General features: G+C 43.1%; 1 protein-coding gene and 1 long non-coding RNA gene across 5 annotated transcripts in view; one reads left to right on the plus strand and one right to left on the minus strand.

Annotated features, from left to right (window-relative positions):
• The window catches only part of LOC140489092 (uncharacterized), a 65,580-nt gene that overhangs the window by 21,723 nt on the left and 26,423 nt on the right, over positions 1-17,434 (plus strand). The gene's annotated exons all lie outside the window — the stretch shown is intronic.
• The window catches only part of mamdc2a (MAM domain containing 2a), a 145,278-nt gene that overhangs the window by 13,614 nt on the left and 114,230 nt on the right, over positions 1-17,434 (minus strand). For all 4 annotated transcript variants that reach the window (XM_072588309.1, XM_072588317.1, XM_072588303.1 and 1 more), the window contains 2 exons: positions 16,754-17,010; positions 11,811-11,895 (listed from right to left, as the gene is read on the minus strand). In XM_072588309.1, the coding sequence (XP_072444410.1) occupies positions 11,811-11,895; positions 16,754-17,010 (342 nt within the window). The remainder of the gene's footprint in view (positions 1-11,810; positions 11,896-16,753; positions 17,011-17,434) is intronic.

Raw genomic sequence — 17,434 nt, forward strand, 5'->3', positions numbered from 1 at the left:
GGCAGATGAAGTCAGGGCATGGTTAGGAACATGGGAGTGGGATATCATAGTAATTACAGAAACATGGCTCACGGATGAACAGGACTGGCAGCTTAATGTTCCAGGATACAAATGCTACTTGAAGGACAAAAAGGGAGGCAAGAGAGCGGGCGAGTGACGTTTTTGATTTGGGATAACATTGCGACTGTACTTAGGGAGAATCTTCCTGGGAGTCAGTCCGAAGAAGTTATTTGGGGAGATCTGAGAAATAAGAAAGCGATGATCACCTTATGGGATTGGACTATAAACCTCCAATAGTCCGAGGGAACTTGAGAAACAAACTTGTAAGGAGATCTCAGTTATCTGTAAGAATAACAGGGTGGTTATGGTAGGGGATTTTAACTTTCTAAACATAGACTGGGGCTGCCACAGTGTTAAGGGCTTAGATAGAGAGAAATTTGTTAAGGTGTATACAAGACAATTTTCTGATTCAGTATGTGGATGTAGCTACTGAAGAAGCTGCAAAACTTGACCTCCTCTTGGGAAGTAAGGTAGGGCAGGTGACTGAGGTGTCAGTGGGGGAGCACTTTGGGGCCAGCAACCATAATTCTATTAGTTTTAAAATAATGATGGAAAAGGATAGACCAGATTTAAAGGTTGAAGTTCTAAATTGGAGGAAGGCTAATTTTAATGGTATTAGGCAAGAACTTTCAAAAGTTGATTGGGGGTGGATATTTGCAGGTAAAGGGATGGCTGGAAAATGGAAAGCCTTCAGAAATGAGATAACAAGAATACAGAGAAAGTATATTCCTGTCAGGGTGAATATCAAGATTAATAGGGATTGCTGGATAACTAGAGAAATTGAGGTTTTTGTTAAGATGTTGGGAGCAACTGCCTTACAATGCCAGGGACCCAGGTTCGATTCCAGCCTTGGGCTGTGTGGAGTTTGCACATTCTCCCCGTGTCTGTGTGGGTTTCCTCCGGTGCTCCGGTTTCCTCCCACAGTCCAAAGATGTGCAGGTCAGGTGAATTGACCATGCTAAAATTGCCCATAGTGTTCAGGGATATGCAAGTTAAGTGTATTAGTCAGGGGTAAAATGTAGGAGAATAGAGGAGGGGAATGGGTTTGGGTGGGTTACTCTTCGGAAGGGTCGGTGTGGACTTGTTGGGTCAAAGGGCCTGTTTCCACACAAGTGATTCTATCGGGATTCTACGAATAAGAAGGAAGAATATGTCAGGCATAGACAGCAGATATCAAGGGAATCCTTAGAAGAGTATAAAGGCAGTACTTTAAGAAGTACTTAAGAAGGAAATCAGGACGGCAAAGGTGACATGAGATAGCTTTGGCAAATAGGGTTAAGGAGAACCAAAGGGTTTCTACAAATGCATTAAGGACAAAAAAAAACTAGGGCGAGGATACGGCCCCTTAAAGATCAGCAAAGCTGCTTATGTGTGGAACCACAGGAGATGAGGGAGATACTAAACAAGTTAATATGCATCAGTGTTTACTGTGGAGAAGGATATGGAAGAAAGAGATCATGGGGAAATAAATAGCAATATTCTGAAAAATGTCCATATTACAGAGGTGGTAGTGCTGGATGTCTTAAAACGCATAAAGGTCGATAAATTCCTGGGACCTGATCAGATGTAACCTAGAACTCTGTAGGAAGCTAGGGAAGTGATTGCTGGGCCACTTGCTGAGATATTTGTATCATTGATAGCCACAGTTGAGGTGCCAGAAGACTGGAGGTTGGCTAACGTGTTGCCATTATTTAAGAAAGATGGTAAGAAAAAGCTAGAGAACTAAAGACCACTGAGCCTGACATCGGTGGTGGGCAAGTTGTTGGAGGGAATCCTGAGGGACAGGATTTACATGTATTTGGAAAGGCAAGGACTGATTAGGGATCAGTTTCTCACACTGAATTTTTTGAAGAAGTAAAGAAGAGATTTGATGAGGGCAGAGCGGTGGACGTGATCTACATGAACTTCACTAAGGCGTTAGAAAAGGTTCCTCATGATAGACTGGTTAGCAAGGTTAGATCACATGAAATGCAGAGAGAACTAGCCATTTGGATACAGAATTGGTTTGAAGGTAGAAGACAGAGGGTGGTGGTGGTGGTGGAGGGTTACCTTTCAGACTGGAGGCCTGTCACCAGAGATGTGCCACAAGGATCGGTGCTGGGTCCACTGCTTTTCGTCATTTATATAAATGATTTGGATGTGAACATAGGTATAGTTAGTAAATTCGCAGATGACACCAAAATTGAAGGTGTAGTGGACAGCGAAGAAGGTTGCCTCAGATTACAACGGGATCTTGATCAGGTGGGACAATGGGGCTGAAGAATGGCAGATGGAGTTTAATTTAGATAAATGCGAGGTGCTGCATTTTAGGAAAGGCAAATCAGGGCAGGACTTATACAATGAATGGTAAGGTCCTGGGGAGTGTTTGTGAACGAAGAGACCTTGGAGTGTAGGTTCATAGCTAATTGAAAGTGGAATCACAAGATAGATAGGATAGTGAAGAAGGTGTTTGGTATGCTTTCCTTTATTGGACAGAATCTTCTAGGAGAAAGTGAGGACTGCAGATGCTGGAGATCAGAGCTGAATATGTGTTGCTGGAAAAGCGCAGCAGGTTAGGCAGCATCCAAGGAGCATGAGAATCGACATTTCGGGCACGAGCCCTTCTTCAGGAATGAGGAGAGTGTGCCAAGCAGGCTAAGATAAAAGGTAGGGAGGAAGGAAGGACTTGGGGGAGGGGCGTTGGAATTGCAATAGGTGGAAGGAGGTTAAGGTGAGGGTGATAGGCCGGAGTGGGGGTGGGGGCGGAGAGGTCAGGAAGAAGATTGCAGGTTAGGAAGACGGTGCTGAGTTCGAGGGTTGGGACTGAGACAAGGTGGGGGGAGGGGAAATGAGGAAACTGCAGAAATCTGAGTTCATCCCTTGTGGTTGGAGGGATCTAGGCAGAAGATGAGGTGCTCTTCCTCCAGCCGTCGTGTTGCTATGGTCTGGCGATGGAGGAGTCTAAGGACCTGCATGTCCTTGGTGGAGTGGGAGGGGGAGTTGAAGTGTTGAGCCACAGGGCGGTTGGCTTGGTTGATCCGGGTGTCCCAGAGGTGTTCTCTGAAACGTTCCGCAAGTAGGCGGCCTGTCTCCCCAATATAGAGGAGGCCACATCGGGTGCAGCGGATGCAGTAAATGGTGTGTGTAGGTGCAGGTGAATTTGTGGCAGATATGGAAGGATCCCTTGGAGGGAAGTAAGGGGGGAGGTGTGGACGCAAGTTTTGCATTTCTTGCGGTTGCAGGGGAAGATGCTGGGAGTGGAGGTTGGGTTGGTGGGGGGTGTGGACATGACAAGGGAGTCACTGAGGGAGTGGTCTTTTCGGAATGCTGGTAGGGGAGGGGAGGGAAATATATCCTTGGTGGTGGGGTCCGTTTGGAGGTGGCGGTAATGACGACGGATGATATGTATATGGAGGTTGGTGGGGTGATAGGTGAGGACCAGTGGGGTTCTGTCCTGGTGGTGATTGGAGGGGCGGGGCTCAAGGGTGGGAGGAGCAGGAAGTGGAGGAGATGCGGTGGAGAGCATCGTCGATCACGTCTGGGGGGAAATTGCAGTCTTTGAAGAAAGAGGCCATCTGGGTCGTTCGGTCTTGGAACTGGTCCTCCTGGGAGCAGATGAGGCGGAGGAGACAAAGAAATTGGGAATATGGGATGGCGTTTTTACAAGGGGTGGGGTGGGAGGAAGTGTAGTCTAGGTAGCTGTGGGAGTTGGTCAGTTTATAGTAAAGGTCTGTGTTGATTCGGTCGTCCGAGATAGAAATGGAGAGGTCTAGGAAGGGGAGGGAGGAATCTGAGACGGTCCAGATAAATTTGAGGTCGGGGTTGAAGGTGTTGGTAAAGTGAATGAACTGTTCAACCTCTCGTGGGAGCACGGGGCAGCGCCGATACAGTCATTGATGTAGCGGAGGAAAAGGTGGGCGGTGGGGCCAGTGTAGCTGCGGAAGATGGATTGTTCCACATATCCAACAAAGAAGCAGGCATAGCTGGGGCCCATGTGGGTGCCCATGGTTACTCCTTTGGTTTGGAGGAAGTGGGAGGATTGGAAAGAGAAGTTGTTCAGAGTGAGGACCAGTTCAGTCAGTCGAAGGAGAGTGTCAGTGGAAGGGTACTGGTTGGTACGGCGGGAAAGGAAGAAGCGGAGGGCTTTGAGTCCTTCGTGATGGGGGATGGAGGTGTACAGCGACTGGATGTCCATGGTGAAGATAAGGCGTTGGGGACCGGGGAAGCGAAAATCATGGAGGAGGTGGAGGGCGTGGGTGGTGTCCCGAACGTTTCAGAGAACACCTCTGGGACACCCAGACCAACCACCCCGTGACTCAACACTTCAACTCCCCCTCCCACTCCATCAAGGACATGCAGGTCCTTGGACTCCTCCATCGCCAGACCATAGCAACACGACGGCTGGAGGAAGAGCGCCTCATCTTCCGCCTAGGAACCCTCCAACCACAAGGGATGAACTCAGATTTCTCCAGTTTCCTCATTTCTCCTCCCCCCACCTTGTCTCAGTCAAATCTCTCAAACTCAGCTCTGTCTTCCTAACCTGCAATCTTCTTCCTGACCTCTCCGCCCCCACCCCCACTCCGGCCTATCACCCTCACCTTAACCTTTTTCCACCTATTGCATTTCCAACGCCCCTCCCCCAAGTCCCTCCTCCCTACCTTTTATCTTAGCCTGCTGGACACACTCTCCTCATTCCTGAAGAAGGGCATATGCCCGAAATGTCGATTCTCCTGCTCCTTGGATGCTGCCTGACCTGCTGCGCTTTTCCAGCAACACATTTTCAGCTTTATTGGACAGAGCATTATGTAAAGGAGTTGAGAGGTGGTGCTACGGCTTTTCAGGACATTGCTTAGGCCACTATTGGAATACTGTGTGCAGTTCTGGTCTCCCTGCTATAAGAAGTATGTTGTGAATCGTGAAAGGGTTCAGAAAAGATTTACAAGTATGTTGCCAGGGTTGGAGGATTTGAGCTATAGGGAGAGACTGAATAGGCTGGGGCTGTTTTCCCTGGAGCATCGTAGGCTGAGGGGTGACCTTATAGAGGTTTATAAAATCATGAGGCCTACGGATAGAGTAAACAGACAAGGCCTTTTCGCTGGGGTGGGGGAGTCCAAAACTGGAGGGCATATGTTTAGGATGAGAGGGGAAAGATATAAAAGGGACCTAAGAGGCAAAGTTTTCATGCAGAGAGTGGTGTGTGTATGGAATGAGCTGCCAGAGGAAGTGGTGGAGGCTCGTACAATTACACCATTTAAAAGGCATCTGGATGGGTATGGATAGGAAGGGTTTGGAGGGATATGGGCCAAGTGCTGACAAATGGGACAATTTTGAATATCTGGTCAGCATAGACAAGTTGGACTGAACGGTCTGTTTCCTTGCTGTACATCTCTATGACTGTATGACTTATAACTTCCCGATATTAATCAATCCACCATTGGCAGCCATGTCTTCAGCTTATTGGGCCCTACATTCTGAAATTCCCTCCCTAAACCTCACTAACTTTGTACCTTTCGGTGCTTTTTAAAGCCTTTGACCAAGCTTTTAAGTCACCCTCTCTCATAATATGGTTGAGAGTCAAATTTTTGCTTGATAACAACACCTTGGGACCTTTTTATTTGATTGAAAGAGCCATATGAATGCAAGTTGTAGTTGTTATTAGTCAGCAGTGTGTAAGAGTGCAGAGCTTATCTGATGGATATCTGCCATGTATGAACTGTGTAACAATCGAATGTTTACATTGCACATCTTGTACTGAAGAGAGTGGTTTCACCATGCATGTGAAAGATCTGGTTATCTATGATTATCACTGAGCTGTGGTGTGATAAAGGTACTCTTAATGTTGTGACTAAATTAGCAAGTTCAAAACTGAAAAACAAATCTGTAAAAAAAAGCCGTTCTGCTTTAAAACATCAGCTGGCATTAACGAGCTCGGAATCTGTTGTTGAAGCGAATATCATGCATGTGTCATGAAAATGCTTTCGATGAGTAGCACTCCCCATTCTGAGTTAAAAGGCTATGGGTTCAAGACCACTTTCAGAGGCTTGAGCAAGAAACCCAAGCCGATGAGGTTAAATTAAAGGCATTATATGTAAATGTAAGTTGTTATGCACCATATCTTGCCTTCTAAGCAAAGAGAAGAATTAACCAGATAGCTGTATTTATAAACATGAACCAAGTCTGAATTACAAATGCACGTCCTGTAAACAATCATTGTTCTTTCACACAGCACGATTCTGCACTCAGAATTTCCTTGTGAGCTCTCTCCAGCCGAAAACAGACAGACTGTGAGAAACTTCCTAGTCTTAGGAATATAGGAACTTGGGAGGCCATTCAGCCCCTCAAGTCTGTTCCACAATCCAATAAGGTCAAGGTTGCTCTGCATGTACCCACCCTTCCCATATCTCTCAACAGGGGTAAATGTAGGTGGTATACGCTCGGTGGGTCGGTGTGGACTTGTTGGGCCGAAGGGCCTGTTTCCACACTGTAAGTAATCTAGTAATCTAATCTAAATATCTTCAGTGACCAAGAATTTATCAATTTCAGTTTTCAAATGAACTGATGCAGCATAAATTGCCATTGTGGAAGAGTGTTTCAAATCCCTACGACTCTTAGTGAAGAAATGTTTTCTAATTTCATCCCAACCTGCTGGAAGGTCAGCAGAAAAAGTTCCCCTCTCTGTCAGACTTGCTGAGCATTTCCAACAGTTTCTGTCTTTAATTTATTCCTGAGAGTTTGATTTTACCTGTTGGATTAGGCTATGATTTCCAGACTCCCCAACCAGTGGCAATAGTTTCTCTGCTGGTCCTATTCTGATGAAGCGTTAGTGCCTGTCTTTTTCATTCACAAAAGTAACAGCTGACTAAGGGTGTCTTGCAGTTTCCATTTCTGCAGAGCCAGCAAATTCGTCATGAATGAATCAAAGGTTCCAAATCCTGCATATGAGTCAAAAATTCCACACTACTTCCCAATTTGGCCACCATCTGTGCATTGAACAATACAAAATTGTTTTCAAATTAATGCCCAAGTGTTTATTTTCCCCAAAACATGGAACCACTTCTCTAATTCCTAGATGACGTTAGACAGTCTTTAAGAGCCAGATTATATGAGGTGATGCCAACAAGCACTTTTTCACATAAAGGGAACTCTCTCTCCAATGCAAAAAAATGTTGTTTAGGCTGAGGATCAATTGGAATGTACTAAAACCACAACAGATGGACTTTCTTTGTTGGGTAAAGGAATTATGGGTTACTGAATCAAGCCCAAGAAAGAATGATTTAAGATATAGCCAAAATTGAACTGAATGGTGTAACAGGCTTGAGGGGCTGAATGGCCTCCTCCTGTTCTCAAATTCCTACCAATAGTTCTCCCTCTGCCATCTGAGGTTGTATTTTACTGAAATGATAGGGGTCTGACTTGTTGATGGATTAGTTAGCGAGAACCCCAAGTTTCCTCTTTTCAGCTAAATGAGTCAGGCACTCAAGTGGGCAGCAGTGGGGGGGGGGGTCCTTCCCTGGAATTAAGGAGCTGGAGCCAGAACTCCCAGCAATGAAGACATGTCAGCAACTCAAAGACCAGCATCTGTGCTCTGCTCCGATCAATCTTCTTCAATATCCAATGTTAGGCTGAATCTTCCCAGCCAGTGGACACAGTAGCATTGGCAAGAAAGTTGGGAGAATAATGTGAAATGGCCAGTGAGGTAATTCTAAACGTCAAGACAAAATTCTCCAATCAGTTATTGAACAAGGAAATGTGAAACTTGTGAGTGAGAAGTGCGAGGCCTATTTGCATGCATCAGAATGTATTAACACCCTCGTTATCATGTTAACTCTCTTTATTGATGTGCGGTTTCCCATTTTCCCACTTGCTGGATAGAAACTGGATGGTGACAAAGACAAGAAAACCTGACAAATTCAACTTGCTACTGGGCGTTCATCTAGGACACCTGGCACCAACTCTTAGGATGTGCACAACAGGCAGTACCCATGAGCATGCCCCACTCACCAGAACCGCATTGGCAAAACGAGTTGACAAGTTCCCTCTGCCAGACATGTCCCCTGGGGCAATTGACAGGACAGTGGCAGAGTACTTTCAGTCCTTGACCAGCTTCTTAGCTGGGCTTCAAAGGTGGTGCTGGTGCCAAAGATCCGAGGAGATTCTGACACTGGCCAGTACATCTCCTTATGGCAAGTGGGAGAAGAGTAAATCTGTGCCATGGGGCCTTCTGAATAGATAATGAGTTGGGCTTGGGAAGAAAGTGTCAGAAAATGCACCAGGGTTCGCAGAGGGAAACCCTTCACAACGTTCGCTAAAACTGACTCTTCATCAATTTCTGGTAAAGTTCAGCTCTTTGTCTTTCTCTGTATCTACCTCCACACAGTTGCTGCTTCACATGCTCATTACTTCCAGCCTTTCCTGCTTTTTGAGGGCAATGTGTCTGTTGTTACATTGTTTGAGAAGCCTGACAAAACTTTATGGAAATCAGGACAGATGCAAGAATGCGAAATTCCGAAATCACACAAATGTCTTGTCCTGACAAGTACAGGACAAAAAGCATCAACACATCATCTCTTTTCAGCAAGATTTAAGTTCTGTACTACTGAGTGGGCACTTTTTTTTTGTTCTTCCTCTGTTTTCATACCTATCCATGCCAAGCAATGTGGGATAAAACACTCTCATCTCCTGCGGCAGCTCAACTGACCAATTCTCAATAAAAAAGCCAGAGGTGAACATTTAATATCCCATGCCTTAAAATGATGAGATCACTGCTTAGAATTAGAGGAACAAAATATACAAACGGTGCTCAAACATTTTAGCTCAGTTATCATTTGCTGATTTTTAAGCTTTAATTTTTTACTGAACTCTTCTCCCCAAATTAACTTGGTCACCAACAAGTGCCATGCTTTTTCATGCCAGAAATTGAATGAAATATTGGAGAGTTAATTGGCAGAACAGTTTGTTGCAGGAACAAGATAAACCTTTAAGCATCAACAACTTACATTTACAAAGTGTCTTTGACTGGAGCACTATCATATCAAATTTTACACAAAGCCATTTAGAATCATAGAATGGTTACAGTCAAGCAGGAGGGTATTTGGTCCATCGTGTCTGTGCTGGCTCTCCACAGGAGCAACTCAGCTAGTCACTCTTCCCCCACCTTTCCTTCAGAGCCTTGCAAATCTTATCCTTTTGGAAAATGATCTAATTCTCTTTTGGAATGATTTAAACTGCCTTTACCACACTCCCAGGCAGTACATTTCAGATCCTAACCACTCGCAGGATGAAAAGGCTTTTTCCTCATGTTGTCATTGTTTCTTTTTCCAATTACCTTAAATGTGTCTTCTCTGATTTCTAATCCTCCCATGGACGGGAATAGTTTCTGTCTATCTACTCATGTCCAGATTTGAACACCCCTATAAAATGTCCTCTCCACGTTAACTTCTCTGAGAAAACAGTTCCCCCTTCTCAAACCTTATCCACATTATGAAGTTCCTCACCTGGAACCATCCCCATGCATCTTTTCTACTTTCACATCCTCTCTAAAGTATGGTGCCCAGAATTGAATATGATCCTGCAGATGAGGCTGAACTAATGTTTGTGCAAATTTAACTTAATGTCCTTGCTTTTGTACTCTATGCCCCAGTGACATTTTCTGAACTTGCCTGATACCTTCAGTGCTTTGTGAATAAACATTTTCTGCTTATTTGCTCCTTTGAGAATATAATCCTTTATTTTGTATCACCTCTCCTCATTTTTACTGAATAAAACGACTTCACATTTTTCTACATTAAATTTCACCTGCCAGGTTTTTTTTTTGCCCATCCCTCTCTATGTCTGTCTGTAGTTTCTCACACTATCGTCTGTAACTCATAATCCTTCTAAAATGTTGTACCATCTTCAGATTGTTAAATTTAACCGTGTGTAGTAAGGCCCAGACCATTTACATCAAAAATAGCAGGGGGCGTAAAACCAACCCCATGAGAAAAAGAGACAAATTATTTTTCAGCAATACTCAAGTTCTAGGAAGTGACTATAAATCTTCCGGCTGTGTAAAAAACATTTTGCCAAATAGCCAGTTTTGCAATCAAGCTGCCAATGTGATCTGTAATTTTCCAGTAAAGCCTGTAATGTGTGATCCAATGCCTTTGGGAAATTCATGTACACCACACAGTCTCATAGAGATGTACAACATGGAAACAGACCCTCGGTCCAACTCATCCATGCCGACCAGATATCCTAACCTAATCTAGTCCCATTTGCCAGCACTTGGCCCAGATCCCTCTAAACCCTTCCTATTCATATGTCCATCCAGATGCCTTTTAAATGGTGTAATTGTACCAGCCTCCAAAACTTTCTCTGGTAGTTCATTCCTTACACGCACCATTCTCTCCATGAAAAAGTTGCCCCTTTTAAATTTTTCCCCTCTCACCCTAAACCTATGCCCTCTAGTTCTGGACTCCCCCACCCCAGGGAAAATACCTTGTCTATTTACCCTATCCATGCCCCTCATGATTTGATAAACCTCTATAAGGTCACCCCCGAGCCTCTGATGCTCCAGGGAAAACAGCCCAGCCTATTCAGCCTCTCCCTATAGCTCAAACCCTCCAACTCTGGCAACATCAATTGCATTACCCTTATTAACTGTCTTTGTTAACTCTTCAACAATCAAACAAGTTTAATAATCACGATTCACCTTTAACAGATCTGTGCCATCTTTTTAAAATTAATCCACAGACAATTCATCTTGTCTGTTTACAGACAAGATCTTTAGATGTTGGGCTTAATTTTATGGCATTTTCCCTGTACAAGGATGGGTATAACACTGAGAAACATCAACTGATAACTAAAAGCTTAATCAAAGTAGTGGGTTTCAAGGAGGGTCTTAAAGGGAAGAGTGTGAAGCAGAGGGATTATGGGTCGGGGTGAAATTCCAGGACTTAGGTTCAGGCAGTTGAAAGCATGGTCAACATTGTTGATGCGGTGGAAATTGGGGTTGGAATTAGAGAAGTGCAGAAATCTTGGAGAGCTGTAGGGCTGACAGAAGTGACAGAGATAGGGAGGAGGTAAACAGTAAGCACAGCAATCTTGATGAAAGGTTACCATGCAACAAAATAAATTGATGCACATTATTAGTGCAGTTTCAGCACCTCTTCCATTAGACATTTTCATTCAATCATAAAAGTCTACAGGATCGGAAATTAAATATCCACTTTTAGTTTATGCTGCCTGTTGGTTTAAAGTGAATAATAAATTCTCCTCAAGTGTGCACCATAGAGTGATACAGCATAGAAAGAGGCCATTCCGTCCATTTATCTATGCCCACTTTTAAAAAATAGTGCTATTTAAAAATAAGAGGAATGCCACTTTAGTCTGAGAGAAGGAGAAATTCTTTTACTCCGAGAGTTGTGAACCTTTGGAATTTTCTACCACAGAGGGAGATGGAGGCTCACTCTTTGAGATTGTTTAAGGTAGAGATCGATAGAGTTCTGATTTCCTCCAGTGTGCGAGGTTATGGGGTTGAGGTGAGTGAAAGGCTTTGAAGTGTTTATATTGAATGGCAGGGCTGAACAGCCTAAACTTGTTCCTAGATAATTCCTTTTCTTGCTGCTGTTTCCCCAAAGCTCTATAAAGTTTTATCCACTCAAGAACTGTAATTTGTTTACTGCTTAGTCCCAGTTGTGATATTTAACTCATTCACAGGAATTATGGGAGTTTAACCCATATGTCAGAGAGCTTGCACAGATTATATTACACAATACAGTTTCCACATGTACCTTCACAGGGTCCATTTTGAAATAAAACGTCATCTATTGCAATGTCACTGTGTATTGATAGGCCACGAATTGCTTCAAAGACAATCTGTAAGAAGAACAATATTTGTAATTACAACAGCATGTTTTTGTGATCTGGAATGCACTGCCTAAAAGGATGGTAGAAACAGATTCAAGAGTAACTTTCAAGACAGAATTAAAAGGGAACCAATTGGACTTATCTGTTAGCATAAGAAAATAAGAATTAGGAGCAAAGTAGGCAATTCAGCCCTTCAAGCCCACTCCGCTATTTAACATGATCATGGCTAATCTTATCCTAGTCTTGACTCTACTCCTGTCTGATTCCCCATAGCCCTGTATTCCGCTTGTTGTCAGAAGCATATCTGTTTCTGTCTTCAATTTGGTGATTGATTCCACCTCCGCTGCATTCTGGAGCAGTGAGTTCCACAGAGTCACAACCCTCTGAGAGAAATAGTTTCTCCCCATCTTACTCTATATCTATGACCGTTTGTTTGAGGCCATCCCACACAAGGAACATCTCTTCAATGTTCACCAACCTCCAACAGACCCACTCTGCCCCCCAATTCCTCTGAACTCTAGCATGTACCAGCCCATGTTATTCAACCGCTCCTCATAAAACAGACCTTTTATCACTGGAATCAACCTGGTGACCTGCCTGTGAATGGCCTCCAGTGCCACCACCTCCTCTTTCAAGTAAAAAGACCAAAACTGGACACAGTACTCCAGATGTGGTCTAACCAATGCCTTATATAATTGTAACAGCATTTATTTTATAATCTAGCTTTTTTGCAATAAATGCTAGGATTCCATTTGCTGTTCTTATTACTTGCTCTACCTGCAAATCCATTTTCTGTGATTCATACACAAAGACACCCAGATCCCTCTGCATGGGTGCACTTTGAATCTGCTTCCAAGTTGAATAATAATTTGCCCTTTTATTTTTCCTGCTAAAATAATCTCGTACTTATCCACATTAAACTCCATTGGCCAGATTCTGATTCATCCCCCTAGCCTATCAATATCCATCTGTAAATTCTATCTCCCCATCACAGCCTGCTTTCCCATCTATTTTATCATCATCAGTGCATTTTGCTATATCACATTCTATCGCCTCTTCCAAATCATTTATACAAATTGTGGATAGTTGAGATCCAAGAACATAACCCTGTAGCACCCCACTAATTATAGTTCACTATCCAGAGAGGGACCCATCCATCTGGATCCTCTGTTTTTTCTCAGTCAGCCAATCCTCTATCCAAACCAATACTCCACACTTAGCCCCATGGGTCTGGATCAATGTTTTATGCTGCATCTTGTCAAATGTCTTCTGGAAGTCTTGATATACCAGATCCACTGCATCCCCATTATCTACCTTGCTGGTTGCATCCTCAAAGAACTCCAGCAACTTTTGACAAGTATGACCTGCCCTTCATGAAACCGTGTTGACACTGGTGAATTAAGCTTTGTTTTTCCAGTGCTCAGTTATCTCCTCCTTTATGATTGACTCCATCAACTTCCCCACTACAGAGGTCAAACTAACTGGTCTACTTTCGGCCTATCTCCTTTTTTTGAATGAGTGTGTCACATTATCATGTTTTCGATCCACTCGAACCTTTTCCAGAACCCAGGGAATTTTGGAATATCATGACTAATGCATCGACTACTTCTGCTGTCACCTCCTTTAATACCCCAGGATGCAAGCCAACTAACAAGGTGAAATGCCCTTCTCTTATCTCTCAGGAGTAGAATGGTCCCAGGGATGAGGAACTTAATTTATTTAGACTGGAGAAATTGGAACTATTTTACTTAGCAAGGAGAAGACTGCGATAGAGATCTGACAGAGGAATTCCCTCCCTGAGCACATTGTGAATCTACCTACAGCACGTGGTCTGCAGTGGTTCAAGAAGGCAGCATACCACCACCTTCTCAAGGGCAACTAGGTACAAGCAATAAATGCTGGCCAGCCGGCAACGCCCATGTTCCATGAGTGAATATTTTTTAAAAATCAATATCATGAGGATTCTGGTCAGAGTAAATGGAGAGAAACCATTCCTATTTGATCAAGAATGAGAAGGCACAGATTAAATAGTTACCAAAAGAAGCAAAAATGGCATGAGGAAAATCTTCTGCATGCAATAAGTGATTAATGTCTGGAATGCACTGATAATGTGATGGAGGCAGCTTTACTTGAGACTCTTAAGAAGGATTTAGACTGTTATTTGTAAAGGAAGTATGTAGATTATTACAGGGAGAAGGTAGGTTAATCGCTGTAGGTTTTGTTTGTTTCAGTTGCTCATTTGAAGAGCCAATAGAGAGACAATGGACTGAATGGCCTCCTGCTCTATGACCCTGAAAGGAATTTCAGACACTCTACAGCCTGTGGTTGTACTGTACAATAGTGCCTACATTTCTGTGTTAATTCAAAAGTTATCATTTGATTTTATTTAACCAAAACAGAATACAGCAACTTGCTAAAACTCAACAGAACATTATTTATTTATTGTGTTACAAGATAACAAAAATAAATACATTGTGAAAACAAATTAGAAGGGATTGAGTTTGTCTCTTTTACCTAGAGTCTCACGGATATGATTACTCTTAGGTAACACTTTCAGCTACAACTGTGACTAGGAATGTTGTGTTTTACATTGTCATAATCAGTTCATATATTGCAGAAAATGAAACAGGACTGTTGTTCACATTTGGATTCTGTAGAATAAATTGCAGTGATTGTTAATTTAGATTTTTTTATTTGTTCATGGGATGTGGGAGTTATTGGCGAGGCCAGTGCTTATTCCCCATCCCTAATTGCCCTTTAAAAGGTGCTGGTGAGCTGTCTCCTTGAACCAGTCCATCTGACATAGGCAGAACCATAATTTGGTTAGGGATGGAATTCCAGAATTTTGACCCAGTGATTGTGAAGGAATGGTGATATACTTCCAATTGAATGGCTTGGAGGGGAACGTGGCAGTAGTGTTATTCCCATGTATCTGCTGTCTTTGTCCTTCTAGATCATAGTGCTATGGGCTTGGAATGTGCTGCCTAAACACCCTTGGTGGGTTGCTACAGTGGATCTTGTAGATAGCATGCATTGTTGCCATGGTGCGTCGGTAATGGAGATACTGATGTTGAAGGTGGTGATGTGGTGCCAATAAAGAGAGCTGGATGGTGTCAAGCTTTTTGAGTGTTGTTGAAGCTACACCGATCTAGGCAAGCGAGACTATTCCATCACACTCTGATTTGTGCCCTATCAATCGTGGATAGGTTTGGAGGATTCAGGAGAGGTCTTGCTGCTGTAGGTATGGCATTTATACTATGAGCCCAGTTTAGTTTATGGTCAGTGGTAATATTGGTGATGTCTTTCATTCAACTGACACATTATTGGCAAAGCCAGCATTCATCACCCATCCCTCGATTGCTCAGCCATTTCAGAGGCCGGTTTAGAGTAAATTACATTACTGTGGATCTGGAGTTGTATGTATGCTGGAATGGGTAAGACTTCCTTCCCTAGAGGGGCATTTGTTAACCAGGTAGGCTTTTATGACTGTTGTTGATCCTTTCATGGTGATCATGACTGGGATTAGCTTTCAGCTACAGATTTTTAAAACTGAATTTCAATTCACCAGCTGCCATCATGCAATTTGAACTTTGCCCAGAGCATTCCTTGGGTCTCTGGATTAATAGTTTAATGTTAATACAACCAGGCTATTGCCTATATCACCAGTGTGACATTTCTTCATTTTCATAATTCACCATCCTGTGCCCTCACTCTCACCACATCAACTTAATTTAATATAAAACTAGGAGTAATGTTTTGTATCATGGACACATAGTAATGAGGAATTGGTCAAAAGCAAAGTGCTGTAGCTGCTGAAATCTGAAATAAAACAGAAAATGCTGGAAATACCCAGCAGCATTTGTGCAGAGGCTGACTGATTGAACATTTCAAGGTAACCATCAGTTCTACAAGGAGATATTATGTAAATACAATCTACGTTTGCTGGAGTTGAGAAGAATGAGCAGTGATCTAATTGAACAGATACAATTCTTAAGTGGGTTCATAAGATTCTTACGATACTGAAAATGCTTCCCTATGGCTGAGGAATCTATAACAGAGCTACATAGTCTCGGAATAAGATGTTCAGGTATTGGGGACTGAGATGAGGAACTGAATCATTCAGGGTGTTGTGGATCTTTGGAATTCTGAGGAAGCTCAGTCATTGAAGAAATTTGAGACAATGGCTAAAAGATTACTGAATACAAAGGAAATTAAGGGACAAGTGAATAGGATGAGAAGGTGGGATTGGGACAAAAAGTCTTGTCTTGTTGAATAGTGGAGTAGGTTTTGAAGGGCTGAATGACCTCTTTGGATCGTTTTTCTTATTTTCTTTTTCTCTCTCTACTGACATTGCTGAGTACATCTGTTACTTTGTTTTTAACTTCAGGTTTATGGGTGGCACAGTGGCTCAGTGGTTAGCACTGTGGCCTCACAGCGCCAGGGACCATTGTTTAATCCCAGCCTCAGGTGACTCTGTGTGGAGTTTGCATGTTCTCTCCCAGTCTCTGTGAGTTTCCTTCGGGTCCTTCAGTTTCAAAGTCCAAAGATGTGCGGGTTAGGGTGAATTGGTCATGCTAAATTGCCCATAGTGTTCAGGGATGTGTGGGTTAGGTGCAGTAGAGAGCGGTAAATATAAAATAATAGGGTAGAGGAATGCAGCTGGGTGGGTTACTCTTCGGAGTGTCGCTGTGGCCCTGTTGGGCTGAAGGGCCTGTTTCCACACTGTAGGGATTCTATGATTCTGGTCAAACTATTTCACAGAAGAAATTCTCCTTCAGTTTGGATGCAATTCAAGGGTAAAAAGTTTTATACTCTAATTTTCTCCACTGGCTATTCCTAACCATGCAGAATTTTAAGGCAAACCAACCTGATGGTTTTCTTCACAGTTGTATTCTACAGAGGCCTTCAGCCAAGATACACTCTGTTCCCCTGTTCTTTTCCATAAGAGAGTTTCTTGACCATTCTCCTTCCTTAAGTAAACATTTAATGATCCAGTTCCAAGTCCATACATGTGGTAGAAAAATATCAGGCACTGGTCACCAGTAAATCCTCTCAGTGGCCATGACAACAATCGTGCATTGTATCCATGCCTTATATGAGAGGCTTCTACATATAAGTATCGCCCTAAAGGAAAATAATTAAATTTATTTAGATAGCAGACATCACACATCAAAATAAATCCCTTCCCTCTCAGAGAAAAACACACTATATCTACTGTCCTTTAGTTAATGTTAAAGATGAAGACGGCAAAAGAGATGATACAATACCAGTATGTCTCTACCTCTCCCCATCTCTGTAAACTTTTCTAGTTCTACAATCCTTGGACATCTCTGCACTCCCCCAACTCCAGTCGGTCATGCATCCCTGATTTTAATCACTCTACTACAGTGCATTCTGTCTCCAGTTGCCTGGGTTCTAAGCTATTAGCACCTCAATCTCATCACCTCTGTACTCCTTGCTCCTAAACTCCTTTACGATGCTCCTTGATTGTGGACCAAGCTTTGGGTGACTGACATCTCCTTCAGTGTCTGGGTCTTAAACTCTCATT

Source organism: Chiloscyllium punctatum, chromosome 2 (assembly GCF_047496795.1).
Source record: "Chiloscyllium punctatum isolate Juve2018m chromosome 2, sChiPun1.3, whole genome shotgun sequence".
Taxonomy (NCBI): domain Eukaryota; kingdom Metazoa; phylum Chordata; class Chondrichthyes; order Orectolobiformes; family Hemiscylliidae; genus Chiloscyllium; species Chiloscyllium punctatum.